The 22,663-nt window shown below is 31.4% G+C and overlaps 1 protein-coding gene across 2 annotated transcripts in view; it reads right to left on the bottom strand.

Moving 5' to 3' along the window:
• Window positions 1–22,663, bottom strand: part of LRBA (LPS responsive beige-like anchor protein) — a 740,236-nt gene that overhangs the window by 373,486 nt on the left and 344,087 nt on the right. For both annotated transcript variants that reach the window (XM_037024623.2, XM_017650128.3), the window contains one exon: window positions 986–1,152. In XM_037024623.2, the coding sequence (XP_036880518.2) occupies window positions 986–1,152 (167 nt within the window). The remainder of the gene's footprint in view (window positions 1–985; window positions 1,153–22,663) is intronic.

Here is a 22,663-nt window from a genome sequence, read left to right as displayed (position 1 = left end):
ATCTACTTTATATTTGTGATTATTTACACTCAAAACAAAAACATCAGCTTTCAACCAAGTTTAAAGTTCAGATTTTTAAAAAATTAAAGTTATTTCTCATTCACTGAAAAATTTCTAAAACTAGACTTAGATGTTTGCTAGAATGGAAATTACTTGAAATACACATAGAAACCAATTACACGTATACATAACATATAAGTAATAATTTCATATTTTGCTGTCTTTTGAAAAAGTTTTGCAGAAATGAGGAATTTTTAACTCCCTAATGAGAAAATATGGAACTTTTTCATTAACATTACTTAAGTGAATCAAACATGTTTCTAAGATCTGTAGCATAAAATATTCCAAGGAGACTAAATTTTACTATTTATCTAAGTTTCTTAGTTCTAGAAGGTAATTTAATTACATTCTTCATAGAAATTAGAATAAAAAATAGCATGTTCAATCCAGTGATCTTAAAAGGAGGTATAGTGAAAAATATTTTAAAAAAGGCATTTAACCATTTTTATTATCATAGTTCTGCAATTTGCAATGCAATTCAAGAAAACAACACATAGTATGTTTTCAAATTTATGTGTAAGAGTTCAAAAGTATAAAATAGAGAATAATTTCTTAAAATACTGTATTTGTATAAATTCAGATATGTGTAGCTAATAATATATTTTACATAAGTATTTCCCTTAATAGTTCACTTCAAAATGAATAAATATATTCATTTCAAAATGAATATATAGTCATTCAAAATGACTAAATATAGCAAATATTCTCTTAGAAGTAGCTGAGGGAGCTGAAATATCTACAAAGAAACATAACTGCACCCATACTGATTTTCTCTTCCCTTTTGCTTTATATCTGTAATAGATGATAAAATACAAAATAAAATTACTCTATTCTTCATCTGGTCTTGATCATATCCAAAGTCATTTATCCAAACCTAAGCCTTCTCTAGAAAATCAGTGGCCAAATCCTAAAGGTATCCCTTTACCTCACTGCAGAATTTCCCCAGGCTCCATGCTTGTCTGTGAGAATGTTGATAATTTTCTGGATTAGTTGAGTTGCTGTCACATGGTCTCGATATTTAGCTGCTCTTATTAAATGGTCACACATCTTCTCATCTTCTCGTTTGTCTGCAGAATACTGGGCACACAGTGACTTGGATAGGAAAAAGAAACATCTATTAATACTACAAAAAGATATTTAAAAAAAGCTTTAAAATGCACCATGAAATAATCTCTAACATGAATCAGATCAACCAAAAATTTAGTTACTTTATACCCTCAGTAACTGAATTGACTGAGATTTAGTGATTTACTGCCTCAGTACAACAGTCCCCCAAGAATTTCTTTCTCACAAATCATTCATAAGATATACCCATAAGTGGTTAATATTTAAGCAGAGACCTGAAAAATGAGAAGCCAGTCATGTGAAGATGCAGGGGCCCACATTACAAGCAGCATGAAGAGTGTTTGCCAAGCACTCCTGGCAAAGTGAGTAAAGGAAAGAATGGTATGAAATGAGTTTGGAGAGGCAGGCAGGGGCTGCATTATCTAGAACTGTACAGTTATGGTAAGAAGTTTAGATTTTATTCTAATGTAACAGGATACCAGTGGAAAAGCAGGGGAGTGATGTGGTTGATTTACATATTAACATGATCACTGTAGCTCCATTTAGGGAATGGAGTGTGGTGGGACAAGAGAAGTTAAGGAGGGAGACCAGTTATGAGGCTACTGCATACAAGAGATAATGGCGGCTTACAATGATACACTGAGCAGTTCTCAACATCTTCAGAAAATGTATAAATTTGTCTTTTAAACCCTATTAGGCAAAATGTACCAGCAGCACTGGAATCACCTAGGAACTTACTGAATATACACAATTATAGGTCCCATACCACACCTACTAAATCAGAATCTGGGTTTAAATAAAACTCACAGGGGATTTATCCATTAACATTTGGAAAGTACTTCTTAGATACTGATTTTATCAAAAAATTTTAAGATATTTTAGCAATAATCAGGAATGACAAAGTCACTAGTTTCCAAGATGCTTATATATCTTTTCTTCTGGAATTCATGTACTTTGGTGTCATGTTTATGATGCTAGTAATTTAATTCCTTAAAATAAGAAAACAAAGATTAATGTAAATTTGATCCTTAATTCTATTCAGAGAGTCTACTAGCTTCTCCCCTACCTCCAAATGCAAGTTCATATATTTATATGTATACACAAGCTATAAGTAACAAATGTTTAATGTTGAAACAAATGCCATTAATGTATGTGATACATTTGATTGCCTGCCTTACCTACCGTACACCAGTTTAGACAGATTGTTGCCACACCCTGCCCTCAGCAATGCCCCAGCAACAGGAAAGAGCCCTGACTGTCCTAAACCAATGAGGATACTAATCACACCCACAGTGACAAACTGGCTCAGGAAAAGGCACCTGATCTAATTGGTTCGTTAAGAGGAAAGGTCAGGATTTTTGTTAAATATTTCCTTCCTTCCTCTTCAGAGTGTAAAAGAGGAAGTACATAATTCCAGGAGTGCTGCAAGCTCTCTCTGTACCACAAAGGAAGCGAGCCTGAAGATGAAGCCAAAAACCAAAGGCAGCAAAGCTATGAGACTTACAGAAATACAGTTTATTCCAAATGGGATCATGAGCTTCTGAATCAAAAACCATCCTACCTTTAGACTGTGAGACTTCTATTTTAGACTTTTTATGAGAACCGCTAGGTTCCTGTTCATTTATTGTATGCTAGTATGAATTGGATTTTCTAACACCAAAAGCAACCCAACCTATATGACGTTTAGGTACATACGTAAGTAAACTAGTGTCTTTTACCCTGTACAGAACACTAGGCTATAGGGATCAAAGTTGAGTAACCTTGATAGCCGTTGCCATGGAGAATCCCCATTCCCTTTAGTTTGGGAAGAGGGAAGTAATAATAGAAGTGTATCACTGACATTAAATCACTGAAGCTAAAAATGTTTTTTAATGAAAATGTTTCCAGAAAGTAATAAGGAATATACAAAATGCTATGCAGTAAAACAGAAAATGGATGATTTTAAGAAGGTAAATTATTCTTGAATGGGAATAAAGAGAATCTTAAAGAAAAGGAAAAGCAGAAAAACACAGGTCAATTTCAGGGAGGGGAGAAGCAATAAAATTTGACCCAGTACCAAATACAGATAGAAAAAGCAACAGATTGAAGAAATTCTGAAATGCAGAATATGGATTGAAAAAAAACATTAAGAATCATAGTGTATATGTAAATATGTATTAGATATGTATATAAACAAACATAAGATTGGGAAACAAAACAAAAACCAGAGTAAAGTATCATCCTTCCTAGTATCTCCTGTCAGTCTTAGGCAACTAACTCACTGTATCTCCTTACGTCTAATTCTCCTCATCTGCAAAAGAAAGGATTATATTAGCTTTAAGAATTGGACAATTAGAAGATTTTAGGCAACTTCCAAGAGATTAGTTTTGTGCCATGATAAAGGCTAACTACTTTTTTTATCTAAACACTGATGTAGAGAAAATAAATCATGTTAAGAACCACATTATAAGAAATTCAAAGCAAATGGCAAGTTGTATATATTTTTAAAAGAAGACTAAATCAAACAACACAGGATAGTACAGTTTGTCAAAAACACGATTTGAGCAAATAAGAAAAATAAGAATAAATGTTTTAAGAGACAGTAATTTAAGTGAAGATAACTAGGGAATTATTTCACTATAACACAACTATTAACTGCTATGTGAAATTTTCAGATTCACACAAGAATTAGGTAGCAGTCTATAGGTTACTTCATATCTAATCTAACCATACACTGAAAACAAAATGACAAATTATTAGACATTTGCAGAATTTGAACACCCTCAACATTCCCTTCTATATCAATCTGCCCCCACCTAACCTCACCTGGTAAGAGGAAATTAAAATTAATCATGAAAATTAAGAAAATCATTGGCTTCTACACTCTCTCAAAATGCCATATACCTTCATATTAAACACTAGTAAAAGTACCAAAAAAGACATTATTGACAAGCCAATTACTTCTTTTATTAATGGTAGAAAGTTTAACTTTCTCATACTGCATTTCATAAACATTTGGTAAGCTACTAAAGTTTGCTTGAAAAGGCGTAATTCTAAAAGAAGAGTCCAAGGTAAGCTAAAGAGTAAAATGGTTTAAAGTATTCTTTAATGGATCCTCCTTTACAATTTAAACAGCAACTTTTCATATCTGACACAAAATCTATAGATATAAATCACATTAAAGGGCTATTCTTTCCCAATTATTAATCTCTGTCTCATTGTGGAACATTAGAGTCACATCTGACCTTAAAACATGACAAAAGGAAATCAAACAAGACTGTTTTGTAAAGATACAATGAACTTGTATCTATTTTTTAAAATATCTTTGAAATGTAATTTGAATGGATTCTTATTAAAAATCAGTAATATATTCTATGCATGACATATCCAAAGTCAAGTACAGATGAGGAATATCTGCTTCAAGAACAAACATGTATTACTTATTGGTGGTGTACATACTTGCATATGTGTATGTGCTTGTGTGTAAAGGTTGAATAGAGGTACCCCAAGAAACCCAATCAAAATGTGCCATCTATCAATAAAATCAAGGACCAGGTCTAATACTTTCATTCTATTTTACTTTATGTCAACTTTTCTGTTTTCCTATTGTAAGCAACACATAAACAAGCATCACAACAATGACCACAAAAATATCTGAATTGAAAAAGAAAATCATCTTAGAAACTAACAATTCAAATGTATTTGATTATTACTAAAGAAATCTAAGATTTATAACCACAGAATTAATAAACTAAGTATAAGATTATTAAACCTACTTTTAAAAGAAATGTATTTACTTGCAAGGAAAAGATAAAGTGATAACAGAAGAGAGAAATGATTTAGACTGGCCATTTGTAATTCAAGGGCCTATTGTAGAGCTCTCTAAATAAATAAAACAATTTCTCACTTAGTCTTTCCTTCCAGATGCTATGTCTCTGCCAAACTTCACTATTTGTTCTTTGCATGAAAGCTCAGTGAGGAGTGAACTTAAAATTCCTCTCCTATCCCCCTCTCATCACTCTCATCAGTCTTCTTGGTGGTGAGACATTTTCCTTTATTATTCCCCACCATGAAATGCTGGCATTTTCTAAAGACTTCGTTAAAATGTCCCTTGGCAATATCATTCCCACATCACCTACTGTTATCAACTTACATCTATCTTTCAAATTTTTCATATCTGTACCCAGCTGTTTTCCTAAACACACTTTATTTGCAGGGTAATCTACAATCATCCGATAAGCACCTCAAGTTAAAAATGTACAAAACTGTACCTACCATCTTTATCCCAAACATGAAACACTTAAAAGAGCCAGGCTTTCTCTTTCTGTCATTTGTGACTTCTCAAATTCCCTCACCTCATTTCCAATCATATTTTAGCAAAACTTCTGACTCACTTTTACCACTGCCCTAACATAGACTTAAATTAGTTTACAACTCAGCTCTTCAAATAATCTTCTAATTGTCCTCTTATGAATAGTTCACAATTAAGTCTCATAGAATTTATTTTGTTATCAAACATGCATATTTATACATGGCACCCTCAAATCAGTCAATGATCGTTTCTAAAATATTTAACAATTAGGACCAAATTTTACTAGCTGGACCTTGTGGCATTCTATATATACTTCAGTAATACGGCATACTATCTTTCAACATGCCCTCTTATGCTCCCTATATGACAAATATACTTGATTATATGCTACTCCCCACACTTCCTCAAGACATTTACAAGGGCCAGGAACTATATCTCCTATAGCTTCTGCATGTGAAAGAAGCTTAAAGATGTCTACTGAGGTGGTAAGACAGAAATCTGAAAGACAAACTACTAGAGAATAGAAGTTAGGCAGAGAAAGGGATATAGAAATTAGAGGTCCAGTATTTTTGGATAAATACGTATATATAGTAAAAAAAATCTGAAACGTTCCAAAATAACTGGAAATCAAGCAAGTAATCTCCACATAACTTATGGATTAAAGATGAAATTCACAAAGAAAATCAGAAAAATTTGTGGGAATCAGCTAAATCACAGTTTAAAGGAAAATTTATGGCTTTAACTGTTCTATTAGAAAATATTAAATATTTAAGGAAGAAACAATACAAATCTTAAACTCTTTCAGATGATTAAGGCTAAGGAATACATTGTTATTAATTTTACATTATAGGAATAGAAAACCAGAAACTAATATAATCTGCATAAATAAACAAAAATTCTTAACAAAATATTCATATTCAGATATGTGTTTATAGATAATATTATATATATAATGGATTATACATCATGAGGAAGTAGTTTTTCCATGGAATGCAAGGTTGATTTAATATCTGAATATCAACCAGCATAATTCACTATATAACAGAAAAAAAGGGAGAAAAACATACCATGAGCTCAATAGGTTTTTAAAACATTTTACATGATTCAATACCCTTTCATGATAAAAACAAAATAAACAAACAAAAATCACCCTACAACTTAGGAATAGAAGAGACTTCCTAAACCTTAAGAAGGGAATGTATGAAAATCAGTCAAATAAAATTGGGGATAAAGCAAGTATGTCCTCTCTCATGACTTCCACTCAATACTCTAATAGAGATCCTAACCAGTTCAGTGAAGGGAAAAGAAGTAAAAAGACAGCTTGGAAAGGAAGGAGTAAAAGAATCTTCATTTATATGTTCGTTTGTGTAATAATTCTAAGAGTTCTAACAAAAAAATACTAGAACCTCAGATTGACAGTTTCTCGAAACCAAAGTCAATATACTAAAAATTAATTGTATTTCTGTACACTGGCAATAAACAACGGGAAAATGAAAACAAATGCAATGCAAAATAGAGAAAACAATTTATAATAACACTGAAAAAATGACATACTTAGCAATATATTTAACACATACACAAATCTATAAAATAAAAATTATAAAACATTAAGAGAAATTAAAGAAGACTAAGTGTAGCAATACATAATGTTACAGATTTTTTAAACTCACTATTGTTAAAATATCTACTGTCTTCAAGTTGATTTTATTGCTTCAACATCATCTTAAAATTTAACAGGATTTCTTATGGATATTGATAAGCTGATTTTAAAATATAAATGAACAAAAAAGGAAACAAGAGTAGCAAAACAATTTTACTGAAGAAATCCAAAATTGAAGGATTTTATGCTTTGAATCATACTATAAAATTAGCAATCAAGAGTTCATGTTATTAAGTGAAGAAAGCGTATCTTCAACAACTGTTACTGAAACAGCTGATCAGTCACAGGAAAAAAAAAACTTGTCTTTGCCTCATACCCTTCACAAAATGATTAATTCAAAATATGAATCAAAGACCTAGATGCAAAAGTTAAATCTTATAGAAGAAGAAAAAAGTTAAATCACTTCTAGAAGAAAACACAACAGAAAATTTTATATCCTTGGGGACACACAGAAGATTCTTAGCCTGGAATTATTAGGCTAAAATCCATAAAAGGAACCATAAAAGAAAATGATAACCTTAAAAAACTACTGATAAATTACAGGCTTAATCAAAATTTATAAAATCTGCTCTTCAAAATGTACCATTTAGGAAATGAAAAGGCAGGCCACAAAATGGGAAAAAATATTCACCAAACATGCAAAGAACAGTTTCCTAAAGAACTCTTACAAGTCAATAAGACAAACCAATTTACAATAATGGGCAAAGGATGTGAACAGACACTTCACAAAAGGTATATGGATGACTAGCAAGCACCTGAGAAGATGTTTAGTCAATAGGCAAATTCAAATAAAAATCACAATAAACTATCACTATAAACCCACTAGAAGGGCTGAAATTAAAAAGAGTAACATGAAATATTGGCAAGTATGTAGACCAAATGGAACTTTCCTACCTGCCTAGCTGGTTGAAGTGTAAAATCTGTAAGTAATTTAGACAACAGACTGGCATTTTCTCATTAGCTTAAAAATATAATTAACGACAAACCCGAGCAATTTCATTGCCAGGTATTTCTTCAAAATGAATAAGAACATATTTCTAAAAAAAATAAATTGCATGAAAACACATACATTGCTTTTAGTCGTAAGAGACAAACAATAGATATGACCCAATATCCACCTCCAGATGAATGTGCAAAGTAATACTACTCAGTAACAGGAAGAAACAAATGAGTGACACAAGGTGGATGAATATCAACAGCTTTATGCTAACCAAAGCATTCTGATATTAGAGCACCTACTATATAATTCCATTTATATGAAATCATACAAGTGTAAAACTATCTATAATAACTGAAACCAGATGTGTGGTTGCCTCAAGTTGAGTGTATATAAAGTGAGTAGGCAAAGCAGTGACTGGGAAGAAAGTAGTTAAAATACTCACATCAAAAAAATGAGCTCATATACCAAACATATAAATATAAATACCTTCTATACATCAGTAATGAAAAGAAAGATATCCACTAAGGAACTGGGTAAGAGGTGAACAGGTACTTAAAAGAAAAAATAGATAATATATAACAGGCAGGAGAAAAGATGTACAGCTTCATTTGTAAATAAAATCCAAAATAAAAATGCAATGAGGTACGTTCCACAAGTACCAGAAAGCTAGAATAAAAAGCACTGATGGATTGTTAATGAGAATGTAGGGTAATGGGAACAGTTATACACTCATGTTGGGAGAGATACATACTTTTACAAGACAGTGTGATAATATCTTTTAAAACTAAAAACAATTACTTTACAGTCAAGTGATCCACCGTACAGAAATCCAAGAGCATGTGCATCAGAAGACACAAAATGTTCAAAGCAGCATTATTCATAAAAGTCAAAAACTGGAAGTAACCTGACTGTTGATCAACAAAAGAGATTATGAAAAATTAATGGTCACGGAGTAACATACAGAATTAAAAATGAAACAGGAATATGTACCAAATCAAATTAATTTTACAAAGATAGCACTGAACTATATGTCCAAACACAAACTTCGTGATTCCATTTATGTAAAGTCAAAAATTATAATGAAATTACAACATTAAAAGAAACATAAGTACAAAAGGAAAATTAAAATCAAAACAGTACTTGGCTTAATGGAACAAAAAGGGGTTGTGATTGTACAGACATATGCAGAAGGCTTCTCACAAATGTTTTCTTTCAGTATCATGAAAAGGAGGTAAACTAATAATGTTAAATGCACATTGTTTCTAAAAGTTAGGTTTCAACATGTTTTATGAGAAATTACAAAGCAAACTTTCATTAAATTTGTGCATTACTGTGAAAAAAACTTCAGTTTAGAGTTCAAGGTTAATTAAAAATATCATATAAGTCCTTTCTATTAGTTTAGTAACATTTAATGTTAATTAAACAATTAGAATGTATTGGTTTTACAAGTTTTTTTAAGTGACATATACTTGCTTTTAAAAACAAATTTTAAAAACTTGCACCTCAATAAATAAAAATAAAAACAAAAAGTACTGATATAAAATTTTTTTTAAAGGTGTACTTCCTAAATAACTGGAATCAAACTATACATCATTCCATGTCAGGACATACAGTTCTATCTTCTTTCTTTTTCATGGCTACACACAGAGTATTATATTTTAGTTAACTAAACATACTTTCTATAAACACTTTCAAGTGTACTACCTTACTTCCCAATTTGTCTCAAAATCACTTACACTACAAATTACTTGTCTCATTGAAAACCATTTAAAAGAGAAATCATCTAAGGGACAACAAATGAAGGTTTTCAGTATTTCACTTTTGGAGATCTTTCTACTTGATCCTTTAACTCAGATTTAAAGTTTAATCATTAAAAAAAAAAAAGTTATTCACAGAAATTTTACAAAGACTCCTGAAATTGAGTTAGAAAAAATGAAAGCTTAAAAATCTCAACAGCAAAGTCAAACAATGACAATGTGTGACAGGTACCTTTAATTCTGAAGTGATCTCTCTGTCATCCAATGCCACAAAGTATTGATTTCTCTCAGCATGAAAAAGCATAAGCCAATGAAATAGATACAGTATCATCTCCCTGATAATAGCATTCAAGGTTAAAACAGGCAAAACACTCATCAATGTATCTCTTCCACTTCTTATTGTTTTAATGGACTGGACATAATGTTAAGTCCTTATCTCTACAAACTGCAGTCTTCAGACAGTATTTTAAAATAATTTCAAGATTAACACAGTTCTAATTTTTTATTTTAAACTTTTGATAATATACTTGTTTTACGATGCTTTTACATGCTATTTGCAAAAGCAAGTCAACACTAAGAAGGCTATAGTTTCCACTTGTGGGTCAAATCCACATGAAGTATTATGTTTTCGTTATTCCACTACTTGATTAGGTACTTACAAAAAAAAATTATTTAGGTAAATATCAAAACATCCCCCAAAAAGACAAACTGATTTTTCATTTTTTTTTTCTTTTCTCAACAAACTGATTTCTTCAACAACGACTGCATACATCTGTTTGGTAAATAAAGTAAAATGTGGTTAGTATCTGTGAACAATAAAATTAACATGGAAGGTAAACAACAGATAGGGTTAAACCCAAGTAATTATATTTTAAAACATCATAATGAGACAGAGGTATACTCTCACATAAGATTATACACAATTATACACGAAAGCACACCTACTCAGAAACAAAGACAGGGAGAGAGATTAAGTTCTAATTTCATAAACTTTACTTTTTGCTAATTTACACAACTGGGTGATCTTAAGCAAAACCTCACCTTTAAACACATGCAGTAGGTTTTTTTAAAAGCATACAAACCTAGAGTCACTTACATGTATCAGGCTAATATGGTTAAATATTTATACTACTACAAATAGGTTAAGTCTTATGCTTAAGTTTCAAATAAAAGTAGTTCAAGAACAAGCATGAAAACCAGAAAGACAAAAAAAAATTAATTCATTCTTATAAAAACTATAACACTGGTTAAGAGCACAGACTCTAGAGCCACACAACTTGAATTTAAATTTTAGCTCTGACACATTCATATTTGGGCAAGATACTTAACTTCCCATGCCTCAGTTTCTTCATATTGAAAAGGATATATGATATGATTTTGAGAAGGATCAAATAAGAATAGACCTGAAACTATTAGAATATTGCCAGACATAAAGAAGTAACACCTGACACTGTAGACTTAGTCATAAAATTAATCTACACAGCAAACAGTCCCTTTTCTCTACCATCTCAGTGTAGTTCAATGATAAGTGAATAAAAATAATTACAATATAAGCTAACTGTAAGAGAGATATATGTGGTGTGTTTGTGCAAAATAAGAAAGAAAGAAATATTCAGAACCGGGGAGAGTTCCACAAAGCACTGGGAGGCTAAGTAACTGCTCACCAAGAAGAAAGGGTTTATTTAAGGTAGGAAAAACAAAATAGAGCAAAATAAAGAGGCAAAAAGAAGAGAATAAGCTCAAATAGTTATTTTTTAAACAAAGACAGAATAATACATAAATTACAGGGCTCTCCCTTTTGAAATACTCTGATACATGTTTACTTGTATTTTCCTTCAGTGCCTAACATATTTTTACCCATTTCCTGCATAAAAACAATTCCTCAAAGGTTTATATAAGTCATTTATATAAATCATATAATTAACTATATATTGTTCAGCTGAATATTGTTATATTGCCATAACTTTTATTTTTCTTCAAAGGTAATTTCAACATAGTATTAATTCAAAGTAACACAACTGAATATCAATTGAATTTTAGGTACTGCTTCTAAAGCTACCTGTGATGAAGAACAAGTTTTTGTCTTTACTTTTTAAAATACAATGAAAACTTATGCTTTATTAGACAGTGTGACACTGCCAGACATTCAAGATACAAAAATTTCTAACTTTGTATTCAATTCCTATACTTATCTCTTTCTGACTAGTAACAAGCTGCTCGGTGAACAGACCAAATTTAAGCAGCCCTAGTACAATAGATGAGTAAAAGGAAACTATTTTTAATCAACTTGAGTATTGCCATCTTGCTTTCTATGCTAAATACTTGCTTTTATATTCAGACCTTTACTTTGTTTTAATACATCAGAAATAACAGGAGCTAATATTCTATTTCATATAAGCAAATTCTAAATAACTGCTGTATGAAATACACTGTAAAGATTTTAAATTAGCTTAGTTTCTTATCTATATTTTGAAATCCATTAGGAAGGCACTTTTAATACTAACATGATTCGGATATCCATGAAATTGAAAGCTTAAAAAGAGGCTTATTTATCTATGAGGAATATATTCAGACATTTTCATGGAAGAAATTTTTTAATATTATTATGAGGTCTAGTTTTCTATCAAGAAAATATTTTATATTATTAGAATATATGTGAAGATACTGAAGAAAAAAATTTTCTGTCTGGATTTAATTTGATCAATACTGCTCAAAGCTATTAGTTCCATTTTTACCTATGCTATAGTTCTTTTGCTTTTTCTACTCCCACCTTTAATTCATTAGGAAGTACACATTAGGAATGTGCACATTAGGAGTGCACAGTAATATGCTCTGTGTTTTGAAGCTAGAGAAGCATCTCTTAACTTTCAAACCAAGGAAGAAACATCAGCTCACTTTAACGTGATCTTCCTTTGCCCCATCAATGTCAGCTCCTTTAGTTTCACAAATAAATATAAAAAGTATGATTCTTAAAAATATGTGTGTATATACATGTGCCTGAATAGGGATGTATATGGTCTGTTCAAAGTTACCCATAGAAGACTGAGAGCAGAAAATGTAAGCCCAGCTTTTAATCTGACCATTATCAAGAAGCTAAAATAGAAAGTGAGGCAAGTTAAAACATCCTGAAAGAACCTCTAAAAATAGTGCATTCCAGACTGAATACACCACTTTGGAAGTATACTGAAAATTATTATGATTGCATAATCCAGGTGTAGAACATAAACCAGAACATATATTATAAATTGGGGTGGGAATTTTAAGGAATTTGATAGTCCCGTTATCAATCAACCTGAGGCAGGAAAAAAGGCAAACCTTGGACTGAGGGAAGAACCAATATTTTTTTCTAAGACAAAAGGCCGAAGGGCGTGGATTATAAGGAATGTGGTCAAAGGAGCTCTCTCTGTGGGGGAGCGGAACTCACCCCTTGCAACATGGCAAAGAGAAAAGGGCTAGAGAGAGGTCAAGAAAGTATCAAGAGAAACCTCCTATCTAGGAGCATAGCCTGTAAATTCTAGGACATGTAATATCCAGTATTGAGTTTTATTTTCCTTTTCTGCATGTGATGCTCTCCTTCAAATGAGAAAAAGAAAAATTTATATCCATGCTTTTGGCAATAGGATAAAGAAAAAACAGCTATTTCATTGGATACTCCTAGAGATTACTTAAAATAGAAAAAAGCTCTCCCTTTCATAGTAACAAATAGTTGTGTTATTGAACACTGAATACAGACTCACAGTAACAGGCACTTTATTAAATCCCCTTTATTCTTCACTAAATTACTCTAGGTAGGCATCATTATTATTGTAAGTTCAAGATGAGGTAATGGTGTCTTAGCTCAAATAGCCAGTAAATGACAGAGCCAAAATTAATACACAAGGTTATCTGGCTGGAAAGTCAAAAGCTATGCTAAACTGTGCCGCAGGAGTCATATGATCTCAATAGCAGGGCACTTAAAACTAGAGTGATTTGTACATTTAAAAAGACTATAGTACTCCTTTAGTTAACTATGCTATTATTTTATAAGTTAATCATTATTTATCAATATCATTTTTACCTAAGGTAAAGAAAATGACAAGTATAGAAAAGCTACTATCAAAAAATATATATTATAAAGCTTATCATTTCCCTGTTCTTGCCTTAGAGATAAGAAATGTATATAAAGAGATAAGGAAAGATGTCCACAACCATAAGTAATTATCAAAACTGGGTTAGAATCACCATTCTAATGCTTAGCTATTAAGCTATAATGATGCAAGATCTATTCATCAGCTATCTCTTCATGAAATGACAAAATTGGCTACGCAAAGTATACATTAAGAAAGGAATGTACCATGACACCGAGGGTTCATTAACTACCAATGTAGAATCAAAAGGGAAACGGAATGGTATCATTCTTACCTTAAAAATTTTTATCTTTAATTTTGAGCATCCCTCTCACTTTTTTTAAGATTCCATGCTCAACAGGGAGCAAAAGTGTAAAAGAAACAATAAGGAAGGAAAAAATTAGAAGAAAAGAAAAATAGGAAAGCATACTTGGGAGGCTGACTTAAAAATACTTTGCACTAGCTCATAATTCCATGTTTACTTTAAAAGTTAGAAAGAAGTTTTATAATAGTTCTCACTATATTTCAACCACTAGATCAAAGACGATATGGGGGATTCAACTCAGTAACAGGAATATAAAATAAAGAACTAGACAAAGGTAGAAAAAAAGTTTGACATTCAACTAATCTTCAAATAGCTCAAACATAAAACTACCAATTTTTACATGTGCACAGGAACAAATAATAGATAAAGTCAGTAGAGAAGAGCAAAATAAAATGAATTTACGTTTAAGGTTCAGTTTTAAAAAATCTAATCAAGTGAATGAAAGGAAATTTCACAATTATTACATAGTGATATGCTATAACTGATACTACTATCCATGACATATCATTTGGACTAGACTAAATACTATATAACCTCCAGATTTAGGGCTAGACTTAATGACCTTTAAAGACTCCTATATTACAAAGAAATTAAGTATCTTGTCCAACACTACCTAGTTCATTAGAGTCAGAATCAGGACTGAATACTAGTTCTAATAAACCCTAAATCTATGTTTTCTATCACATATTGCAGATTGTGATAACAGTTTTATAGTTCACATGTATTTTCTTTAGGTATTTTAAGTTAAGCATTTTAACTTAATGCTCTTAAATCCCATAAATAAAAGCTACAAAACAAAGACCTGGTCTGCCAAAGAGAAAGTGGATCATAGTTTATCTAGAAGCATTTTTTATTTATCATACCATACCAAAAAGCAAATCTTAATCCTTGGACAATCTAAGTATTGCACAAAGTCCATACCTCATATACCATATTATACATTCAGCAAATAATTACCTATAGATTTCAGTTCTCTGATTTATACATTAAATGCTAGTTACAAAAAAACTGGCAAACGATATTCACATACAAAAGAATGAAACTGGACACTTATTTTACTCCATACACCAAAAGAAAAAAACCTCTCAAAACGAATTAAAGACTTAGGCATGAGCCCTAAAACCAGAAACCTTCCTGAAGAAAACATGGAAAACCTCTTGGACATTGCTTTTGACAATTATTTTTTTGGATTTGACACCAAAAACAAAGGCAACAGAAACAAACACATGGGAACAAATCAAAAGGCTTCTACAAAGGAAACAATCAACAAAATCAATGGGAGAAAATGTTTGCAAACCATATACTCAGTAAGGAATTAGTATCCAAAATATATATGGAACTCATATAATTCAATAGTAAAAAAACAAATAGTCTGATAAAAAATGTGCAGAGGACCTGAATAGCTATTTTTCTAAATAAGGTATACAAGTGGCCTACATGTACATGGAAATATGCTCAGTATCACTAATCAATGAGGGAATGCAAATCAAAACCGCTATGACGTATCCCCTCATACTTGTAAGAATGTCTATCACCAAAAAGACAGGAGATATCAAGTGTTGGGGAGGATGTGGAGAAAAGGGAATGATTATGCATTGTTGGTGATGATGTAAACTGATTCAGTCACTACAGAAAATAATTTTGAGATTCCTCAAAAATTAAAACTGAACTACCACAAGATCCAGCAATCCCACTTCTTATATCCAAAGGAAATAAGTCGTTATCTCAAAGAGAGATCTGTACTCTCATGTTCACTGCAGGACCACTCAAAGTAGCAAAGATATGGAAACATCCTAAGAATCTGTCAACAGATGAATGGATAAACAAAATATGATGTACATATATGTATACAATAGAATATTATTTGACCTTAAAAGAAAAAAAAGAAAAGAAATCGTGCCATTTGTGACAACATGGATGAACCTGGAAGACATTATGTTAAGTGAAATAAGCCAGACATAGAAAGACAAATATTGCATGATTTCAATACTTACATGTGGACTCTAAAAACAAAAAAGTCAAACTCAACAGTAAGAGAATAGAATGGTGGTAAACAGAGGCTAGGGAGTGAGGAAAAAGATTATATTGATTAAAGATTACAAACTGTTAGTTATAAGATGAAAAAGTTCTGGATGTCCAATGTACAGCATGATGACTATAGTTAATAACAACATATTATATACTTGAAATTCCCTAAGAGAATAGATCTTAAGTGTTCTCACCATATACACACAGTATAAAGTACGTGAGGAGATGGATACGTTAATTTGCTTGATTGTGGTAATGATTTCGCAATGCATACATATATCAAAACATCACATTGTTTGTCTTAAATATATACAATATTTAATGTCAAACATACCTCAACCTCAATAAGGCTGGGGAGGGGGAAACAGTGGCAGTCTAATAAGGAATAAAGGAAACAATGATTACTACTTTTCTTTATGCATCTACTAGGTAATGAATAGAAACTTTTTCTTAATCTAAAAGATTCTAAGATCTCACATGAAATTTTGTTACCTGGCTATGAAAACCTTCATTAATCCTATATTCTATCTCATATTACTTGATACTTTCATTCATTTTGCAATTCTTTATTGAGAGCTTCCTATGTTCCAAGCCTGTAGTAGGTGTTGAAATTAAAATGAAAAACAGATCCCATTAAAAGGAGACAATATTTCCCTCAGTGACCCATCATTAAAAATGGATACAAGTAACTCTCACAAGGTCTCCAAGAAGAATAAAATCCAGAATTTGAAAATATACTATCTATAACAAAGAGAAATGGCATCCTGTAACTATTTCATGTACATGACCATAAAAGAAGTGCTGTGTGCAAACCACACAAAAACCCTTTCATCAGACACATTCAAGTCAGAATCTGTAAACTCCAAAAATTACATGGACAACTTTATTTGTATTTGCTATGACTACAACAAATTTGTATGAATTTCTCAAGTCAGATTCTCAAGAGTCCATAGCCAACCAAGCATTACTAACTCAAAATACAGGACACTTTACATAACTCAATTTTTGGTTAAACACATATGTAAAATATAAACATAAAAACAGCCATGAAATGTACAATCATAATAAGAAATCTGAAAAGTTATATGCTAAACCATTATCCTAGAAGGCATGGAAGAGGGAAAAAAGTTGGAGAATGTTCACTTTTACTTTATACCACTCTTTATTATTACATTTTTTCCCTTTTTGCCACATGTATTGTCAGATTAAAATTTTTTCAGTATAAAAAAACTAAGAGCCACTGATGTAAATGAAACGTTTTTCTTAAGTCAGGGTTTCCCAGGTTAACCTTCTAGGATGTACTTTTAAAATTCACTCTTTAAAATGAATTTTACTTTTAAAAGATAATTAAAAATTTTTTTTCCATAATAAACCAATAAAAATAGATTTGGGGTTATCTGGGTTATAGATATGTAGAAGCATTCCATGTACTTATAGCTCCTATACAATTACAAACAAATTAATCACCAATAGATTCAAGCAGCAGAACAAAAATCAGTGAACTTATTATTTGTGATTACTTAAAGTGAGAGAGTAAAACTTGTAATGAGTTGATAAGCTTTAGACTGGACTATAATATTAAAATGGCATTAATATATCCATGAAAATTATTATTGCAGTGATTTATTTTACTAATTATAATTCTTTCATAAGCTTCTTTCATAATAATACTTAACTGAAAATCATTTTCATAGACTAACATTCCAGTATTATCAACTTAATACGTAGAATTGATTCTATATTGTGAATATGTCTTGCTGTAGGAAAGCAATGTAGTAACTGCAATACTGTTGTTTACATGTAAAGATAAAAAAAGATGAATTCACATGAGGTGATGTATCATGTGCTGCATGAGTGAGAAACTGTCAGAAGTTCAAAAAAGGAAAAATGAAAAGCGATTATGGCACTGACTTTGACATATTCCCCTAAAATCTTCCTTTAACAATACCAGAAACTCCAGATTTTTACCAGAGTCTGTAGCCACCTGGAATAAAGGTTACATTTCCAACTTTTGTACTACCACTGTGAATAAACCTATAAAAGGCTTGAAAGGGGAAACAGCATGTTTTAGGCAAAGTGAATATAAGGGGCTAGGAAGACACCTAGAAGAGATATACAGAAGATTTTTGGAAATGTGAAACTGGAGGTGAGGTCTTCACTATAGTAATTACATCAAAAGGGACTTCTACCATACACAAATTAACAAACTGATGAAAGTATTAGTAACATACATCAAGAGTTGAATCCTTAACATATGGAGGGCTTCTGCCCATCTGTAAGAAAAGAAAAATAATCCAACAGAACAAGCAAAGGATATCTTCTCAGAAAGGGAAAAGGCTCACAGATTATCAACCTCACTCATAAAAAAGCAGAAATATAAGTTACAACTACACTGAGAAATACAAATTAAAACTACATACTCCCATAGATAATCCACTAGAATGAGAAGTCTAAAAGTTTGATAATACACTCTATTAGGTAACAGTTACACATATGTTGCCAATGAGAGTGAAAAAGATGTCTAAAAAATAAAGTTTAGAAAGTGAAATATAGATCATGGATATGTTAGCATTTGTATAAAGAAAGGAAGAATAAATATTCCTAATTGTGTATGTGTGTGTGTGTGTGTGTACACACACACACACACACACACACACACACATACATATATTATACAATATATATTATACACATATATAATATATATATATATATAAATGCATTAAGAAACCCTGAAAGGATTCACAGGAAACCAATAATGGTTTCATATTGGTTTCACAAGGCATCCTACAGGAGATTCAAAAGGGGCCTTTCACTAAGTGCCTTCTAATAATTTTTTTTCGATTATCTTTGAAGAAATTATGAAATTTTAAATTAGAAAATATTTAATGCCTTCTATATAGAGGGTTTCGGATGATGCTGACATTATATGAGATTGCTAGAAGAGCATAAAACATTTAAAAATTGCCATGAAAGTAGTCTTGTTAAAGATCTACACTTTTGATAAAGGAATAAGAAATGGACAGAGAAATAAAACTAGGAGAACCATGAGAAGTAAAAATTAATCAGAAAAGCACATGGTAAGAAAGTCTAGCAAAAAGTAATTTCACAATGTAAGGGTAGGAAGGTCATCAGTGTCAAATAATGCAGAGATTGAGATGAGCAATGAAAAAGAGCCACTGGATAGCATCAATAGATCATTAATGATATTCAAAAGACATTTTTTAGTTTATGTGTTCTACTACTGGAGATGAAAAGGAGAGAAGTGGCACTGCATGACACTAAAAAGTGAAAGGGGTGAAAAAGTGAAGACTCCCTTCTAGCAAATAGTCTGGCAGAATGACAAAACAAAGTGAAGAAGAAAGCTTCAGAATTCTAACAGCACTTAAAGTAGGTCGCCAAGCCTCAGTGTATGATAATTAGACAGAGATACTAATACACCAACACTGAGAAGCTACAACACACTTCCAGAAAGGTCATTTGAGAGGGAAAAAAAAACTCCCAACATATCAAATAATAACACCGTACAAAATAATATCCACTTCTGTTAAAGGAAACTACAGAAGGTAATCAACAAAATAAAAAGATTGCCAATGACATCAAGTAAAAATAACGCCTTTCAGTCAGAACTATTTCTAACAGTAAGCTGCCTGTTTCATACTTAAAGAAGGCCTGGAACTGAAAGTTCATGGTATCCTAGAAACAAGTATCAAGGCAGATCTCACAAATAACAGAGGTGCATCATCTAAAGATCTTTTTCACATTAAGAATCCTATTAGAAAGAAAACACTAAAAGGTAATTGAATTTCCCTCAGTTATCTTCATCTCTGTCAGCTCCTGCTACAATAACTTACTCTCCAGAGAAGAGATAACTCAATTCTGTCCAGCAAGCATATGTTATGAATCTCCAAAGCAAACTTGTCTAAATCATTCTGGTCTTCTATCAAGGTTGGCCGTGGATATGAACTCTGACAGAAGCAAACAAATTTATTTTTATCTTTTCAATAATTCACTTCTTCATGCTTTGAAGGAAGAAATCATGAGACAAATATACGGTCTGCAGTTATGTTATAAAGTCAGCTGAAATGGCTTCCATGACTTAAACATAAAGACTTAATTAACAATTCTTAAAGACAAAGAAAATAGTATCAACATAAAGAATTGGTAAATTACCTTAAGTTCCAATTTGTTTATATAGTTACCTCTAACAGTTTTTCATGAAAAAAAAACACTATTTATCAGATGCTACTATGATCTCACAAACACTATTTGAACTATTTCATCCTTGAATAGCTTTTAGTAAAACATATTTTAGAAAACTCATTTTCAAAAAAAGCACCAAGAAAATAATAGTTCTTATAAGGAAATGTATTTATATCTGTATCCTAAACCAGCATTTTATAACAGAAATCAAAAATAAAAGGCAAAAGTATCAGAAAAACTATAAATTTGAGTTTCTTAATTTAGGTTGGGATCTACACAACACTAGATCATTCAAACATAAACTAATCCAAGTTCAAATAGTTAATGAACACAATGGTTTTAGCCCACATTATTAGAGTCCATGAAATTATTTTGCCATTTTCACATAAAATATGATTTCTTATATTTTATATTTATATCTTATATATAAATATACTTAGATGTTTACATATAAAATATTTATACTATAAAATTAAATAGAAACCTAAAATCTAAAATTTTACTTTCAATTATTTTTATTGCTTTAATATATCCATTGTACAGAAGGGAAACTAAGACTCAGAGGTTCAATGAAATTTTTCCCAAGACCTTCCAGCTAATAAATCGCAGAGCCTAGAATCTGAACGTTTTTTAACTACAAGTTTCTGCTATAATGCTGTTGACATAGTTGCAAATTTAAGTTACCCTTAAATACCAAAGAAAAGCTCAAAGAATGTAGCCAAGAGTGCTCTTTGTAATTATTTAATATAAAGAGTTTAACTTGTGTTTTACAGTTCAAACTGCCTATTCCTTCATTTCAAGCACAATCAGCACTTTTTGAATTGAGGAACTCAAAGCTGTAATTTGAAAGCCACCAATCACGTTAATTTGAGATAGTATTACAAGATATCACTCTTGCAGGTACTAGTACAAAATAGTTCTGCCATGGTCTTTCTCACTGAATGTAAGTAATACTTTGTTTCCATAGAGAATCAGTATTCCCACTTTTAATCAGAAAAATTAAAAAGAAAACCAAATGTGCAGGCTATAGTTAGCATTCATTTGTTGAACAATTATTTACTGAGCACTTACTATGTATAACACAATGTGCCAGGCACTATAGATTTGTTATGAATAGTCACAGATTTCTTGCCTTCATGAAGCACACCAAAGAGCAGGAAACAAGTAACAAATTGTACATATGTAATTACAAACCATTAATTAGTAAATGCTATAAGAGATTACAACAGAAGGATGTGATTTAGATTTACACTGGGTGCTTGATCAAGGTGGAGGATGACCGCAAAGAAGGCTTCTGCAAAAGTGACATCTGGAGGTAAATTTGAAAGATGAGTAGTAGAATTAGGATATTTTAAAAGATATTGTGCTTAGAGAATACAGTAAAAGGAGTTAAGCATTTGAAATGATGTGGGAATGATAGGTAGGGGGCAGATTATGCAGGATTCTGTGGAACATATTAAGGATTGTAGATTTACCCTTAAGTACAATGGGAAGGCACTGGGGATTTTATGCATGATTAGCACATTCTGACTAGTTTTAGAATGACTACTCTGGATATTCTGTGGAAAATGAAGGAAATATTTGAAATATATAGATGTGGTAGTTAAGAAAAAGCAGTACTGATAACACATATTTGGAGATAAATAAACAGAACTTAATGACACCAAATATTGGGTAGAGGAAAAATGGGTGATGGGTGACATGTGTGGGCAAGGAAATAAATGGAGGTCATAATTACTCAGACAGATAAAAATACAGGAGCAGGTGATAGGGGAGAATTTTGGTTTGAGAAATTCTCCAAAAAAAGTATGGATGTGTTTAAGAAATTTCAAGTACAAGTGAAGAGTAAATAGTTGTATACATAGATCTGAAGCTCAAAAGAGCAGTCAAGAGTTTGAGATAAAAATTGAAAAGCTGGAGTAAATAATGTGTGCTAAAAAATATGGTGGAATATGTTTATCGCAGCACTATTTACAATAGCCAAGAAATGGAAGCAACCTAAGTGTCCAGCAGTAGATGAATGGATAAAGATGTGGTACATATACACAATGGAATATCATTCAGCCATAAGAAGAAAACAAATCCTACCATTTGCAACCACATGGATTGAGCTAGAGGGTATTATGCTCAGTGAAATAAGCCAGGCAGAGAAAGACAAGTACCAAATGATTTCACTCATATGTGGAGTATAAGAACAAAGAAAAACTGAAGGAACAAAACAGCAGCAG

Source organism: Manis javanica, chromosome 3 (genome assembly GCF_040802235.1).
Source record: "Manis javanica isolate MJ-LG chromosome 3, MJ_LKY, whole genome shotgun sequence".
NCBI classification, from domain to species: Eukaryota; Metazoa; Chordata; class Mammalia; order Pholidota; family Manidae; genus Manis; species Manis javanica.
Note: the sequence above shows the minus strand (reverse complement) of the source record. Positions and strands in the feature narration are given on the sequence as shown.